Source organism: Rattus norvegicus, chromosome 12 (assembly GCF_036323735.1).
Source record: "Rattus norvegicus strain BN/NHsdMcwi chromosome 12, GRCr8, whole genome shotgun sequence".
NCBI classification, from domain to species: Eukaryota; Metazoa; Chordata; class Mammalia; order Rodentia; family Muridae; genus Rattus; species Rattus norvegicus.
This window is the reverse complement of record NC_086030.1, coordinates 15814826-15829587: the sequence shown is the minus strand read 5'-3', so window position 1 is coordinate 15829587 and position 14762 is coordinate 15814826. Positions and strand designations below refer to the sequence as shown.

The 14762-nt window shown below is 48.3% G+C and overlaps 2 protein-coding genes across 4 annotated transcripts in view; one reads left to right on the top strand and one right to left on the bottom strand.

Moving 5' to 3' along the window:
* Eif2ak1 (eukaryotic translation initiation factor 2 alpha kinase 1) overlaps positions 1 to 5157 on the top strand; it is a 33836-nt gene extending 28679 nt beyond the window's left edge. The window contains exons 15-16 of one of the 2 annotated variants that reach the window (XM_039089135.2): positions 864 to 1097; positions 4118 to 5157. In XM_039089135.2, the coding sequence (XP_038945063.1) occupies positions 864 to 1097; positions 4118 to 4222 (339 nt within the window). In that variant the 3' untranslated portion in view covers positions 4223 to 5157. The remainder of the gene's footprint in view (positions 1 to 863; positions 1098 to 4117) is intronic. The other variant, NM_013223.2, reaches the window with a different exon arrangement.
* On the bottom strand, positions 5156 to 14734 carry Aimp2 (aminoacyl tRNA synthetase complex-interacting multifunctional protein 2). Of its 2 annotated transcripts, none has more exons than XM_006248863.5 (4): positions 14595 to 14734; positions 8957 to 9163; positions 6863 to 7094; positions 5156 to 5646 (listed from the first exon to the last, which is right to left on the bottom strand). In XM_006248863.5, the coding sequence occupies exons 1-4, from the start codon at positions 14607 to 14609 to the stop codon at positions 5258 to 5260; spliced, it is 843 nt and encodes a 280-aa protein (XP_006248925.1). In that variant the 5' UTR covers positions 14610 to 14734; the 3' UTR covers positions 5156 to 5257. The 2 variants fall into 2 exon arrangements, with proteins under 2 accessions (XP_006248925.1, NP_001032425.1); NM_001037348.1 differs by having other exon boundaries at positions 14475 to 14646.
* Between the last annotated feature and the right edge of the window lie 28 nt (positions 14735 to 14762).

The following is a 14762-nucleotide window of genomic DNA, read 5'->3' as shown; positions in this document are numbered from 1 at the left end:
TGGGGACCGAACCCAGGGCCTTGCTTCCTAGGCAAGCGCTCTACCACTGAGCTAAATCCCCAACCCCGCAGACATGGTTCTTAAAAGAAATCCTTTTGTACTATAGCAGCCTAGTCAGTGATCTTCTGATGAATCATTTCACTTTGTTTTTTAGTGACTGGAAAAAGAGTTGCCCAGAAAACTCATTGCTGCCCTTAAGGGCCTGTCTTCCTACTACCACTCCTGTCAGGGAAAGTAGGACAGTTTTCTGCATGGCAACAAGAATGCATGGGGCTGGCGGGCTGGCTCACTGGGTAAGAGCTTCCTTCAGAAGACCAGAGTTTGCTTCCCAGCACCCATCTCAGCTCACAGCCACCTGGAATTCCAGTTCCAAGGGGACTCATGCCCTCTGCTGGCTTCTTTGGGCACCCTCACATGCACACACACACAAAATTGAGCTTGAAAAACAGTGCTCAATTATAAATAGAGGCAAAGGTTAGCCTTAGTAGGACCCGGTGACAGTCTACTGTTGCTAATACTAGGAGCTGTGAGTTTGGTCATTTTGCCTGGTCACTCTGTCAGGCCTGGGTTATGGTGGGGTGGTGGGGTGATGTCCCTGTTGTATAGGGCAGTGACTATTGTGTCTTTTGAGAGAGACTCCTGCCCTTCATCTGAGCACTGTCTTCTGGGTATCAAAGGGATGGGGCTTCTCAGACACCTCTTCCCTGAGGCAGAGTCCTGCTTTTGAGGCCCAAGAGACCGTGCTGTGCTCCCATCTTTGGGGACACTATAACTCCTTGGACATCCTTACTAGGGAGGCTGTACTGTTAGAAGGGCTCTCCTGACTTTCTAACAGCTTTGCGTGCCCTTTCCCTCCCCTGCAGTCTGATATGTACAGCTTGGGTGTGATCCTGCTCGAGCTCTTCCAGCCATTCGGGACAGAAATGGAGCGAGCAACAGTCCTAACAGGTGTGAGGACTGGTCGGATACCAGAGTCCCTCAGTAAAAGGTGTCCAGTGCAAGCCAAGTATATCCAGCTCCTGACTGGGAGGAACGCGGCCCAGAGACCATCTGCTCTTCAGCTACTGCAGAGCGAACTGTTCCAAACAACGGGAAATGTATGCAACGCTTCCTTTCAGTAGTCACTGCATGCTTACTTTGGGTTGGGTATGACCCTGTGAGTAAGTCAGTCCATCTGGCCATCCGTCCAACCATCTATCTAATCTATCCAGTCTTTCTATCTACAGGGTCCCATGCTCTATAGCCCAGGCTGACCCTGAACTCAAAACAATCCTCTCTGCCTCTTGAGTGCTGGGATTGCAGACTTCAGCTGTCGATTCCGAGAGCTTTTGATAAGCTTGTCTTTCGGTCAGCTCACAACTCTGAGGTTAATGTGCATGCAGACGTCCCTTTCACAGATGAGGAAGTAAAGATTTAAGTTAAATAATCCGTCACAGTGACAGATACTGTTCCTACTAAGTGCATTATAATTGTAGTTTAGAAGTCTGGCAGTTCAGCTCTCGGGTCTCTGCTACCCTGAGCTCTCGGGCTGGTTTGTATGTTAGACTCCTTGGCAGAGGCCTCCCTGTGCTCGTGAGGTGGCTCAGCACAAGGCCCTTGGCAGACAAACCTCGCACCCAAGGAAAGGAAGAGACCGATCACCCGACAAAACCTTGTCCTCTGACCCCATATACATAGCACGTGTACTCCCCCAACCAGAACGACACACCTAAGCACAAAAATAAAGGCCTGCCCGGTGGTGTCAGGGACAGGCAGTGTCACACCGGTGCCCTGCCGGGTGGTGTCAGGGACAGGCCGTGTCACACCAGTGCCCTGCCGGGTGGTGTCAGGAACAGGCCGTGTCACACCGGTGCGTCCTGGTCAGAGGAACCCTAAGCACAGACCCAAACCAGCATCTTTGCCTCACGGTGAAGTCTAACGGTTTCCTTCTCATGCTGAGGAAAGGATGACAGGAGTTTTAGAGTTTACGGAAACAAAATAGTTAGACCTGTTCTTGGTTGTCTGAGTTCGGGTGCTGAATTGATACAGAACCCGTAGGTGTATCTGCAGTCCACATGCGCGGTTGCTCACTGCCAACCAGTCTAGGCCGTCGGCTTCTTGGGATTTTGTTGTTGTTGTTTTCTGTCCTCATAGCATCAGGAGGGATGCTAGTTTTTCTTTTCTAACCATGGATTTCCCTAGATGATTGTTCTAATGTCCTGGGTAAAAGGGCAGTGACTCTAAACAGGCATGGACAGGAGCGGTAGGCCCGGCCTCTGCATGGCTTTCAGCATGCACTATCCGAAGCCGGCTTTCTCCTGCCATATGGCTGTCTGTGGCACCGAGACACCACCTCTTCTGCATGTTGAAATAGTAGCTGAGTCACCCTTCTCTCTCTCTCTTTTTTTTTTTCCCATCTTTATTAACTAGGGTATTTCTTATTTACATTTCAATTGTTATTCCCTTTCCCGGTTTCCAGGCCAACATCCCCCTAACCCCTCCACCTCCCCTTCTCTATGGGTGTTCCCCTCCCCATCCTCCCCCCATTACCACCCTCCCCCCAACAATCAGGTTCACTGGGGTTCAGTCTTGGCAGGACCAAGGGCTTCCCCTTCCACTGGTGCTCTTACTAGGATATTCATTGCTACCTATGAGGTTAGAGTCCAGGGTCAGTCCATGTATAGTCTTTAGGTAGTGGCTTAGTCCCTGGAAGCTCTGGTTGCTTGGCATTGTTGTTCATATGGGGTCTCAAGCCCCTTCAAGCTCTTTCAGTCCTTTCTCTGAATCCTTCAACGGGGGTCCCGTTCTCAGTTCAGTGGTTTGCTGCTGGCATTTGCCTATGTATTCTGGCTGGGTCTCTCAAGAGATATCTACATCCGGTTCCTGTCAGCCTGCACCCCCTTGCTTCATCCATCTTATCTAGTTTGAGTCACCCTTCTCTTGCTCTAGAAACCTAAGTTCTCAATAAAAGTTGATGAAAATATTTTCTTTAGTGAGGCTGGCCAGCCTTGTCATAGCAACAGAAGTTCATGTACACCATTTACCTGACAACCATGAAACCAAGTAACAAGTATGGATGTGTGTAGGTATATATACATACACAAACGTTTTCACTAGGTTACAGTTCTGGGTTGGGCCACATGCACAGCTACCTACAGCCTCATGCAGTGGGTCACAATGGCCTATGGGCCCTAAGCTGGTCCTAGATACCTAGAGCAGCAGCTAGCAACAGCCAGGAATCTGCTGCAGTTAGGAGGATCCACAGGTTATGTTCAGTATTTGAACAGCAGTGCATGTCAGGCTTTCTAGCTTTGTCCCCAGGTCAGCACAAGAAGGTACTGCGAGCATCTGATAGCGTCCCTGACCCTCTGTCCACTCCTCTAAGGAACTAACAAATTCTGTGAGGACTGGGGTAGAGTTCTCCAGTTTATGGGTCCCAGAAGTAATTCTGATTGGCACGAGCTTGTGAACCATTTATAGTGATTATTTGAAAGATAGCTGCGAGCTAGGGAGGTGGTTAAGACAGGTGCTTGCCTCAGAAACATCAATGTTGCGAAAACAGTTGAGCAGCTAAGGGCCCTTCCTGTCAAGTGTGGCCATCAGTCCAGTCCTTGGACACACATGGTGAAAATAAAAGATGGACTGGCAAACCTTCTGATTGCCACAAGTGCATCCCAGTACACATACACCCTATACACAAAAATAAGTAAATGTTAAGGCCTAATTTCTGAATTAAAAAACAAACAATTTAGATAGCCAGGCATGGTGGTGTGCACCTATATCCCTGGTGGTGGTGACATGGGAGGAGGCTGGAAAAAGTAGATCCTTGGATGTTCCCTATCCAGCCAGATTGGCCTGGTATCAAGAGAAATTCCAAGTCAATGCCCTGTGAGTTAACAGACGCACCACCATCCAGGACTGACAGACTCTGAAGGAAGACACCTGACGAGTTGCAGACCTACTCTCTGTTAATGGAGCGGGCTGAGGAGTATCACTTAATTGTAGTCGCTCCTCTGTAGCAACTTGACACTGGAGCCTTGCTGATGTTGACTGACAGCTCAGTTCAGGCACAGCAAGGATGCACGAACACTTCAGTGGCCAGGCCATTCTGATGGAGTCTACAACGTTTTCTTTCCAGGTTAATCTCACATTGCAGATGAAGATAATGGAGCAAGAAAAGGAAATTGAAGAATTAAAGAAGCAACTAAGCCTCCTTTCGCAGGACAAAGGGCTGAAGAGATGAGAGGGAAATGGGGGCCTACCTGTGTAGCCTGAATTATGCTCTCAACCATGTGAAAGTGGACTTGCATTCTTAAAAGTCACCAGGGATGTAAATTTTCAACCCTTAGCTGAGGACGGGTGTGACTCCCAATTGTACTGAGCAAAGCTGTGTAAAGAGGTGAAAGGACGGGGCTGGGGATTTAGCTCAGTGGTAGAGCGCTTACCTAGGAAGCGCAAGGCCCTGGGTTCGGTCCCCAGCTCCGGAAAAAAAGAACCAAAAAAAAAAAAAAAAAAAAGAGGTGAAAGGACCCCAGCTTCCTTTTCCTCAAGAAACCCTTCCATGACAAGACTGGATCAATCAATCCACTTTCTCCCACCTCCATATTTTGATTCCCAAATTTCCTATCGCCCAGTCCTGATCTTATGGTGAGGTACCATTCTTTTTAAGCTCTGCCTGTTGACTGACCATCCTGTCTTCTCGAAGGCTGTACTACAGAAATCAGTGTCCCCTTTCCCCACAACTGCTTGCCTCCAGGATGTATGCCAGCCTGGCTGCTGTTGCTGTGACCCTGGCCCTTTCATACTGCTGCCATGGCCAGTTACCAAAAGACGCCTGATCACTCCTTGGCTCGAAACTTCTGTGGGCTGTGCAGTGCCGGGAAGGTCAGACTTGAGCTCCTTGGCAGTGTGCTCTCCCCAGCCCTTCTGTTCTCTTCCCACTTGGCATCATCAGGCAGCTTGCCCTCAAGTGATCTCAGCAGCTGAGATGTCTTCTACCTTTATCTTGTGTAGTCTCCCATGACCCATGTTCTTCTTAAAGCCTCAATTCCCCAAACTACCTGGAATTCTCAGACAGCAGTCTCTGATGCTATAAAGTGCCTGCCCCTTGCTGGCCATCATTTCAGTGCACTGCACTTGGTTTTACTGACTTTAAAATAAAATAAAACAAAACCCATAGATCATATGGTGCTTTTATTGATGCCTGACAATTGGACAAGTCCCTTTCTGACAACAGACCATTATGTTGAATCCTGCCTGCAAGACAAGCTGCTCGAATTCACTTAAGGAGCTGGAGGGCAGTGCTGAAGGGGGCCAGGTTCTCACAGGACTTAAGCCACCGCTGCACATTGGTGGGCGCTGCCCCACTGCTTCCCCCAGTCTGCTGGAGCACGGACCACAGCACCACATCTGCCACAGTGAGCTCATTCCCAACCAACCACGGGCTTTTCCCCAAAGCGGAGTTCATAGAGCGGAAAACAGCCGCTTTTTCCTTACTGCTCCCTTCTCTCAGCTGAAACATGGCGATATCCACCCAGCTGTCGATGAGGGTTAGGTGGACAGCGTTATGCTTCTGACCAAATAGAGAGAACAGGAAGCGTGCGATGTTCCCTTCTCCTTCAATGGGGCACATCGTTTGTACACTGAACTTCATCTGTGTCTTGGGCACTGCAGAGGAAAAGACCACCAGAGTCAGAATGTTCTGTGTGGAAGAGGGAACTCGCCACATTCATGAACTGACAGCAAGGTAACCTTCAAAACATGACCGACATCTGTAATACTCAAGAGCCTTCAGTTTTCTTGTGTGCTTGGTTTTTCAGGACAGAGGTTCCCTGTGTAACCTTGGCTGTCCAAGTACTAGGATCAAAGGCCTGTGCCGCCACTGCCTGGCTGAGTTTTAGTTTTTAAATTTTTGTTGTTTCTGGGAGTCTCAACTATGTTTCCTTGGCTGCCCTGAAGCTTGTTATATAGCTCAGACTGGCCTGAACCTCAGGGATCCAAGTGCTGGGATTAAAGGCACGTGCCACCACCTAAGGCTTAAGAGTCTCTATGTGCAACCTACTCCCTTAGAAAAACTGATAGATGTAGGTTCAGTCCTTATAAGCCTATAAGCAGAAGGTACAACTTCTGCAGGACACATATCCAACTTGTCCCTGACCGCCACAAGCTTGCCCCCATGCAACCACACATACACAATGTGTGCCTCAAAAGAATTTATAAGCGACCGAGTAGCCCTTTCCGCCCTTGTGTTTATGGTTTTCATCAAACTAGACAGAACTTAGACCATCAATTCCATCTCCGTGCCATTAAATCTGGAGGTTACAGCCCAGAAAGTAGACGTTCTATTGACTGCCTGGGGCAAGGATCCCTTCACTATACATGAAGCTCAGGTGGTTATCACTGGATGGCCCACCACAGAGGTGCATGTGCCTAATTCTCTTTCTTTGGAAGATGGGACAAGAAAACCAAAGGCCAGAGTTTGAAGCTAGTTTGGGTTATGAATTGAGCTCAAAATAGGATAGGTATTACTGAATGGGTAACAGGCAATCATGTGTTTCTACCTGTACGAAGCTCAGGCAGGAGAGGCATTTCTCTGTGGGACAATGAATAAATGATACCCTGCTGTCCTTTGTGGGCCAAACAGAAAGACACTGTTGGTGTTCCTTGAATGAGTTTTTAAAATAGGACCAGTGGGGAGAACCCCTTCCTCCAAGGCTCAGCTCCCCTGGAATCGTCTCACTGAGAAGCCCACCCTCTCCAGTGGCCCCACAAGCTGGCTAAACTTGGAGGGGATTTCACCGAATAACAACTGGCTGTAGTCAGCGCTATGGACTGTCCCACACCTTCGCAGCCCAGGTCAGTTCAACCCAGTCCCACCATTTACCGTTCTTCCAAATCAGAGTGAAGCCCAGCTGATACTCGTGGCGGGACTGTTTTCTAGCCTGCTCCCCGAAGCACTTGAGAAGATTCTCAGGTACATTCTTGACGGACGAATGTGTGTGTACTGTGGACAGGACCCTGTAGCGTTCACAGAGTAGTCTATGTAGCACAAGCAGGGACAGTGGCGGGGAGGCTGGGTTTGCGTTGATCACGATATCTTTCAGCGCCCCATAATCCTGAGGAAGAGACCAAAACACTACAGCCATCTGGCCAGGCAAGGTGGTGCACAGCACTCTGGAAGCAGAGGCAAGTGGATGAGGCCAGCGTGGTCTACACAGAGTTCCAGGTCTGCAAGGGCTACACAGAAAACTGTCTTGAAACAAAAGTGCCATCTGTGTTCACAAATGAACCAGGTGCTATACCCGCCAAAACTTTCCAGGGTCTAACTGAGTCTCAAATCTCACTGCTGCTGTGACTCCACTTGACAGCTGTGGAAACGTGAGTCCTGGGAGGCAAGCAGATTATCTGAAGTCACTGAGCTCAGTGGGAAGTGCAGATGGACACCAACGGACACTGACAAACATAAGCCTGTAAGTCAACATCTAACAGATGTAGTGAGTCAGGGGCCAGCCTGAGCAACATGAGAACCTATCTCAAAACAACAAACCCAGAATGGGGAAGATAGCTCAGTCTGTAAAATGCTTGCCTTAAAACCTAAGGACCTGGGGTTGGGGATTTAGCTCAGTGGTAGAGCGCTTCCCTGGGTTTGGTCCCCAGCTCCGAAAAAAAAGAAAAAAAAAAAAAAACAAAAAAAAAAACAAACCTAAAGACCTGAGTTGAATCTTCACACCCAGGTGAAAAGTGTGCTTGTAGCCCAGAGCTGAGGAGGTGGACAAAGGCTTGTCCCTGCAGGTCTGCCAGCTGGTTGCAGGTGAGCTCTAGGTCAGTGAGAGAGACTGTCTGAGAAAGCATGAGCATCACCTGAGGAAACACCTCGGTTCTCTGGACTTCACATGCACCTGCATCCAAAGGCACACGAGTGGGATGCCGGCTCCTTGTTCAGATGCTTGACTTCGTCCTCACCACCCTTCCTAGCCTTCCCCCGCACTGACAAGTCAGCGCACTGACAAGTCAGCACTCGGGCTGCGCATGTGTCCTGACTGGCCTTGGAGACTCTGGCCTCCTTGATGCATGAAAATTCGCAGGACAGATGAGAAGGTAGGAGAAAGAACCAGCCAAGGCAGAGGCACCATGGTTGTCAAAGCTCTGGGTGAGTCGCTACAACACTTGCGTTCTTTAGGTGTTTGTATTACCCGAAGTGTAGGGATCACTTATGCAGCATCTTGCACTACTCTACGGCAGCTTTAAGCACTATTGAAGAAATGGAACAGCCTTGCATATGGACTGGTCCTCTAAGTAAACTGAGTCCTATACATTTCAATCATGAATGCTAGCTGATACATTTATTTTCTGTAGTAGCAACAGCCGCTGCTGACCCGCTCTCCAGCCCGGACAACCTATTCTTGATACAGCAAACTTAAGCAAAGTACATTTGAAGTGCAGGCTGGCACTGGCTTATTACAATGAACTTCAACAGTGGAGGTGAGATTTTTATATGTATGTAGCCAGGGCATTTCCTCAAAAAGAGTGGGGGACACCTGCTCTATCTAGTGGTCTAGAACAAGTTGGGATGCCCTTCCTCCCAGGGCTTAGAGGTAGCTGACACAGACTGGAAGACAGGATGCTGGGGCTCTAGACGTCTCTTCTCTGCTTGCTCGCTCTCTCTCTCTCTCTCTCTCTCTCTCTCTCTCTCTCTCTCTCTCTCTCCCTCCCTCCCTCCCTCCCTCCCTCCCTCCCTCTCTCTCTGTTCACTCCGCACCACAGCAAGAGGTTCTGGGTGTAATCATTTTATTGATTTATTTGAGACAGGGTCTCCCTGTAACCTGGAGCTCATGAACCTCTTAGCCCAGCCCCCGAGTGCTAGGATTCCAGGAGTTACCCCCACAGCAGCTCTACGTGCACTTTGCTCCACCTCTGAAAACTACAAGGCCAAGCCACTGGCACCGCTCTGGCACTCCTCAGACATCCAGTTTCTCACCTTTCCAAGCACGGAGTTCAAGTCCAATGCATTTGTAGTTAAAGTCGTGGGCTCGTCGGCTTGCAGGATGTTGGTGACGTCCAAGTCGGCATCTGGGGTGTGAATCATCTTTGAAAGGCCGTCGACTGCTGCCTTCAACTCATACAAACGCTTTAAAATATCATCCTGCCGAGACTCGAGGGCTCGCAAAGATGGCTCAGATGGCTCCTAAAGTTAGTTTACCACCAAACAGTTTGTTACCAAATTTCCACCGCCTAAAATGCACAGTTCAGTACATAGAAGGTGCTTTGCTGGCAGCCCTGACACTGAGTTCTATCACCCAGACCCACATGAAAGGAGAGAACCAACTCCTACAAGTTGTTCTCTGACCTCCACACAGATGCTTTTGTAGGCACCCTCCTTCCCACCAAAATAAATAGTTTTTTAAAAAATTAAAACTCTAGGAAGCTTCCTTCCTCCAGTCCAAGGGTTCCTGCAAACCGATCCACAGGCTGCTGTACAGCATCAAAGAAGCATGGCTGAGTGTGGCTGTGAAGTAGTCCTACTGGGGGTCACTGTGAAGTAGTCTTATCTGGGGTCAGGAGAGCCTGTTGCCCTTCTGAGGGGTGTAGTTTGGTTCCCAGCACCTACATCAGGAGGCACAGAACTAACTGCGACTCCAGGTCACTCTTTTGATTTCCACAAGCACCTACACTCACAGCATTCACTCACACAGACATGCATACATACATATACATATGGGCCGGGAGCCAAGCCCGCTTACACACCCTGTATTAAGAATGTTTCAGGAATGTCGAGCCCACTTACATCCTCTGAGAAACCTAGCCAGTTACCTGTTCTTATCAATATACCTGCAATTGACAGTTTAGGGCTATAGGGAGGGTGGTGATGGTAGTGGAATTGATCCTGGGCCCTGTGTGGACTTCCCGCCTGCTTGTCTTTATATGCCACTGTCTCCCATTCTTTCACCCTCTCCTAGGTCTCCTCTGAACCCCCCGCAGGCCGGGGCAAATATGAATAAATATAAATCTTAAAAGATAGTTGACTCTGTATTTCAGGCAAGTTAGATGAGAAACGGAAAGAAATAAAAACAAACCACTATCCCTCATCTCGCCCTTTCTGAGACAGGGTTCACTGTCTAGCTTTAAGTGGCCTGGAACTCATAACCCTGTTTCAGCGTCCAGTGTGCTGGGATTACAGATGTGCACCACCACACTTGAAACAAAAATCCCCAACTCTCTTACAATAAAGGAAGGGTCTTTGTTATGTGTTGTCCAGGATGGCCTTGGGCCTCTTCTTATGTAGGTCTCTCATTATACTCAGAATCCTCTATTCTCAATAACAGGCTAATTAAAAATACTTGGTTTAAGCCATGTATAGGGCTGCATACCTATAATTCCAACATTTGGGAGGCTGTGGCAGGAGGATCAGGAGTGAAGTACTGCCCCGGCTGTTGCATAGCAAGTTCGAGGCTAGCATGGACTACCTGACACTGTTGCAACCACACACCTTCATTCTGTCTGAATGAGCAGAGAAAAGATGGAGGAAGGACAGTAGAAAATAATTTACACAAAGAAAGGGGAGAAACGGGGGTTGGGGATTTATTAGCTCAGTGGTAGAGCGCTTGCCTAGGAAGCACAAGGCCCTGGGTTCGGTCCCCAGCTCCGAAAAAAAGAACCAAAAAAAAAAAAAAAAAAAAAAAAAAAAAAAAAGAAAGGGAGAAAGGACCTAAGGGTGTTTTAAATTTACTTTTATTTTTATGTGTCTGGGTGTTTTGCCTATGTGTTTGTCTGTGCATGTGTGTACACCAGTGCTCAGAGGTCAGAAGAAAGCATTGGAAACCCTGGAAGTAGGATTTTAAGTTTTAAGTTTCTCTATGGGTTCTGAAAACCAAACCCAGGCTTCTGCAAGAGCAGAAAGTGATCTTAAGCACTGAACCATCTCTTTAAGCCTGAACTCAGGCTTTGACACTTTAGTTTGGGAGCATCTCCCTGGAAAAGTGATCAAGTGTGCAAATTATTTTAAGGCAGCACTGGCATTCTTGTATCTTGGTCATCTGGAGCATTCGCTACTGAGATAATAACTCCACAAAGAGGAACAGCTCATCCTTCGTATCAGTGCACCCTTTCTGCCAAGTAGTCTGGCGTGTTTAAGAAACCAATCATAGGGGCTGGAGGGATGGCTCACTGGTTAAGAGCACTGACTGCTTGCTCTTCCAGAGGCCTGAGTTCAAATCCTAGCAATCACATGGTGGCTCACAACCATCTGTAATGAGATCTGATGCCCTCTTCCGGTGTGTCTGAAGACAGCTACAGTGTACTTATAAAAGAAAGAAACCAATTGTAGTTGCTGAGGAGTAAGTCTCAAACTACACAGGCTTTATTTCAGCCTTTTATGTATTTACTTGTAATGTGTGCACACTTGAATGTGGGGGCCAGAGGACAGCACAAGGGCATGGATTCTCTCCTCCCACCATGTGGATTCCAGGGATCAGACTTACATACTCAGTTATGGAGCCAAGAAGTTTTTGTCCATGGAGCCATCCCGGCAGCTCAGTTTTGTGTCTGTGTGTCTGTGTGTGTACAGAGAGAGAGTGGGGAGACCATAGTGGCCTTAAATGCAACCTCCCAAATGTTGGCATTACAGAGGTGCAATACCACAACCAACAGTCAGAACTTCACTAACAGCTTGTAGTTGTGGAGTGTCTGTGTGTGTGCGCGCACACACATGTATATGCACGTGCATGCAGTCTTCTTCATTTCTACAAAGAGCAATAGGAAACCATATCCCACCAGAGCCAAAGTAGCAACAACTAGATCCAAACCAAATCAGCACACGCTGACGCAAGTCTGAGGCAGGAACTGTGGATGTAATGGGACTGATTTCTGAGTTCTAGTTCAGCTTGATGTAGGTTCTCTGGTCTATGCAACACAGGAGTGTCAAGCTCTATTTACCTCACTGCTACCTACTACGATCCCTGCTGTTCCTTTGCTGAGAGTAGACTATGATGCACCGGTGTCATTTTATGTATTTAGAAGCAGTCAATTCTTTGTGTGGCTCTGATCTCTAACTACTTATCCATCCATGTCATCATCCTCTGCTAGAGGAATTGCTGTAGGAGGATGTGTCATCTAAATGTTCATGAAACCCACCCCGAGCAGGTCATAGCCGTTGTCATCGTAGAGTCAATGTGGCTTTGACTATACAAGGGACCCTCACAGATCTGCCATTAGCATTCTTTTGGAAGGGGGAGGGCTCAAGAGACTGAGCTGGAGCACCCTCCCCCGAGGATATGTGAGCAGTTAGTATTCGCTGGAAATGCTCTCCATAGCGATGCCCTGCCTGTAATACTGCCCATGTTCCTGTAAGTAACCCTGATTAAACTCACTGACACACCGAGCTAGACTTAGGAGAATTCTTTCTTTGGTCTGCTGTTGCTTCTACCCAGGAACAAATGGTTATTTGTTCAGGTCTCTCCAGGAAAGTCACATATCAACTTTTGAAGAAAATAACGTGGACTTAAAAAACTAGACAGGGTGGGGGTTGGAAGGATGTCTCAGGGTATTGCTCTTCTACAAGACCCAAGTTCAATTCCCAGAACCGACAGCAGGTGGTTTACTAACTGCCTAGAACACCAGCTCCAGGGGATCTGATTCCTCTGGCTTCTTCAGGCACCTGAGCTGACACACACACACATAACTTAAAATTGAAAATAATCCTTTAAAAAAATCATTAAAAAAAAAAAACAACAAACAAACAAACTAGCCAGAGCTGAAAATGTGGTTCCCCGGGAGAGATCTCACTGAGCACATGCAAAGGCCTGGATTCCATCTCCAGCACTGAATAAAACCTTGCTGCTTGAGTGGAGGTGGCAATCTTACTCTGGATTGTTTTTTGTCCCCTGGGAATGTACGGCTGGAGGTGCATTTGGCCATGCCTCTATGACAGTGTCTAGTTGAGGGACCACTGAACCGTGTCTGCTGTTGTTTTCATAGTTCTGCAGCTAGACAACCATTAATGTCACTAGGTTTTGAACTAACCACTTCTCTTCCAGGGTAGGCAAAATACAGGATGGCGAGTATCAGGAAAACTGACCACAACAGCATATATTTACACATTTGTCCAAAATGCCAGATTTTCTGTTGGAAATTTGGGCTGTGACAAATTAGTAGAAAACTGAGTGTGTGTGTGTGTGTGTGTGAGAGAGAGAGAGAGAGAGAGAGAACTGAATAGGAAAAAAGGATGAAAAGAAAAGACATGACAACTCCTAAGGTATGTTGGAGGATAAAGTTTATTGTAAATGGGAAAGCACAGGCAGAGTCAGCCAGGAGAGTCCCCAGCAACCATGTCCACTGAGCTGGGAGGTTGGCCAAAAGAGCGGCACAGCCAAATGGCTTGGTTATATATGGGCCAGAGAGACTGGGGAGAGGGAAGCCCAGCTTAGTACCCTGGCTGGAGATTTCAGGGTAGGGATGGGGTAAATCAGCCAGGAGGGCCTTATAACAGACAGAGACTGAGGGATGCTAGGTGGACCTGAGGGCCAGCGTCTGCTTTGATATGATAATGGGCACCTCTGTTAGCCATTTGAAACCTAACAAAACTGCAAGTCTTTAGGTAAGGTGACACACACTTCTAACCCCAGCACTTGGGAGGTGGAGGCCAAGGAGGAAGAGCTCAAAATCATCTTTGGCTACGAGAGTTCAAGGACAGCCTGAGCTACAAAGACACTGTTTCTGCCCCACACCCTCATGGCCAGGAAACATGAAAAGGACCTCAACTTACTTAGAAACTGGAGAAATCCAAATTAAAACTACATTAGGATGTCTCCATTATCCTGCCGGTAACAGCTTAAACTTGTATAACCACTTTGAAAAAGAACTTAAAAGTGGAAGGCAAACCTGCCCATTAGGCCAGGAATTCATTCCCTCCCTCCTTCCCTCCCTCCCTCTCGGAATTCTATTTCTATACAGGCTACTTGTTCACTGGTCTATAAGTTGGGGTTAGGTAGATAAATAAGCGAGGTGTGGCTAGGCAGTGTAAAGGAACATGATCACTCTGAAAATCTTGTACAGCATGCCAAAGAACAGAATACATACTATGTTTCCAGTACATCAAGATTACATAGCTTAAGGACACAGACTCTGCAACCTAACCGCGAAAAACAACACAAAACTACAGTAAAGGTCGGGACCTCCTGCCGGAAAGTTACAGGTGAGAAGGGCCGTCAACCTGGGTTATGGTAACCCTGGGATCGCTCTGAAAATTCCTCGGAATGAGCATTTTGTGTGTGTGTGTGTGTGTGTGTGTGTTGTACATTTCTCTATGCGCCTGGCGATCGCGACAGGAACCCACGGCAGCACTAATCTAGGTGGGTTTTGTCGGACCCAGCCACGGAAGGGACCGGGACCCTACGCAGACACAGCGCCGGCGCACTGGACAAGGGATAGGGCAGGGCAGGGCAGGGCAGGGCGCGGCGCGAACAGCGCCTGCGCACTAGGCAGGGGCCGCACGCTCCTACCTGCACGTGGCCCGCGTCGGTCGCGGGGCTGGTGGTCTTGCTGTGCACGTTGGGGAGCCGGTACATGCAGGTTGGAAGCTCTACACGCAGAGGTGCGCTGCCTCCATGATAGGGCTTTACCTGGTACATCGGCATGGTGGGAACCAAAGGAAGGTAGCGGGCGAGGGACGGGAACGCTCAGAGGCCACCCAAGGCCACCTCAGACACTAGCCGCCTTCTTTCTGACTCTGCTTCTGGCGTTCCGGAAAAATGAGGTCCGTGAACATTTATTGGTCGGGCTGGTCTAGC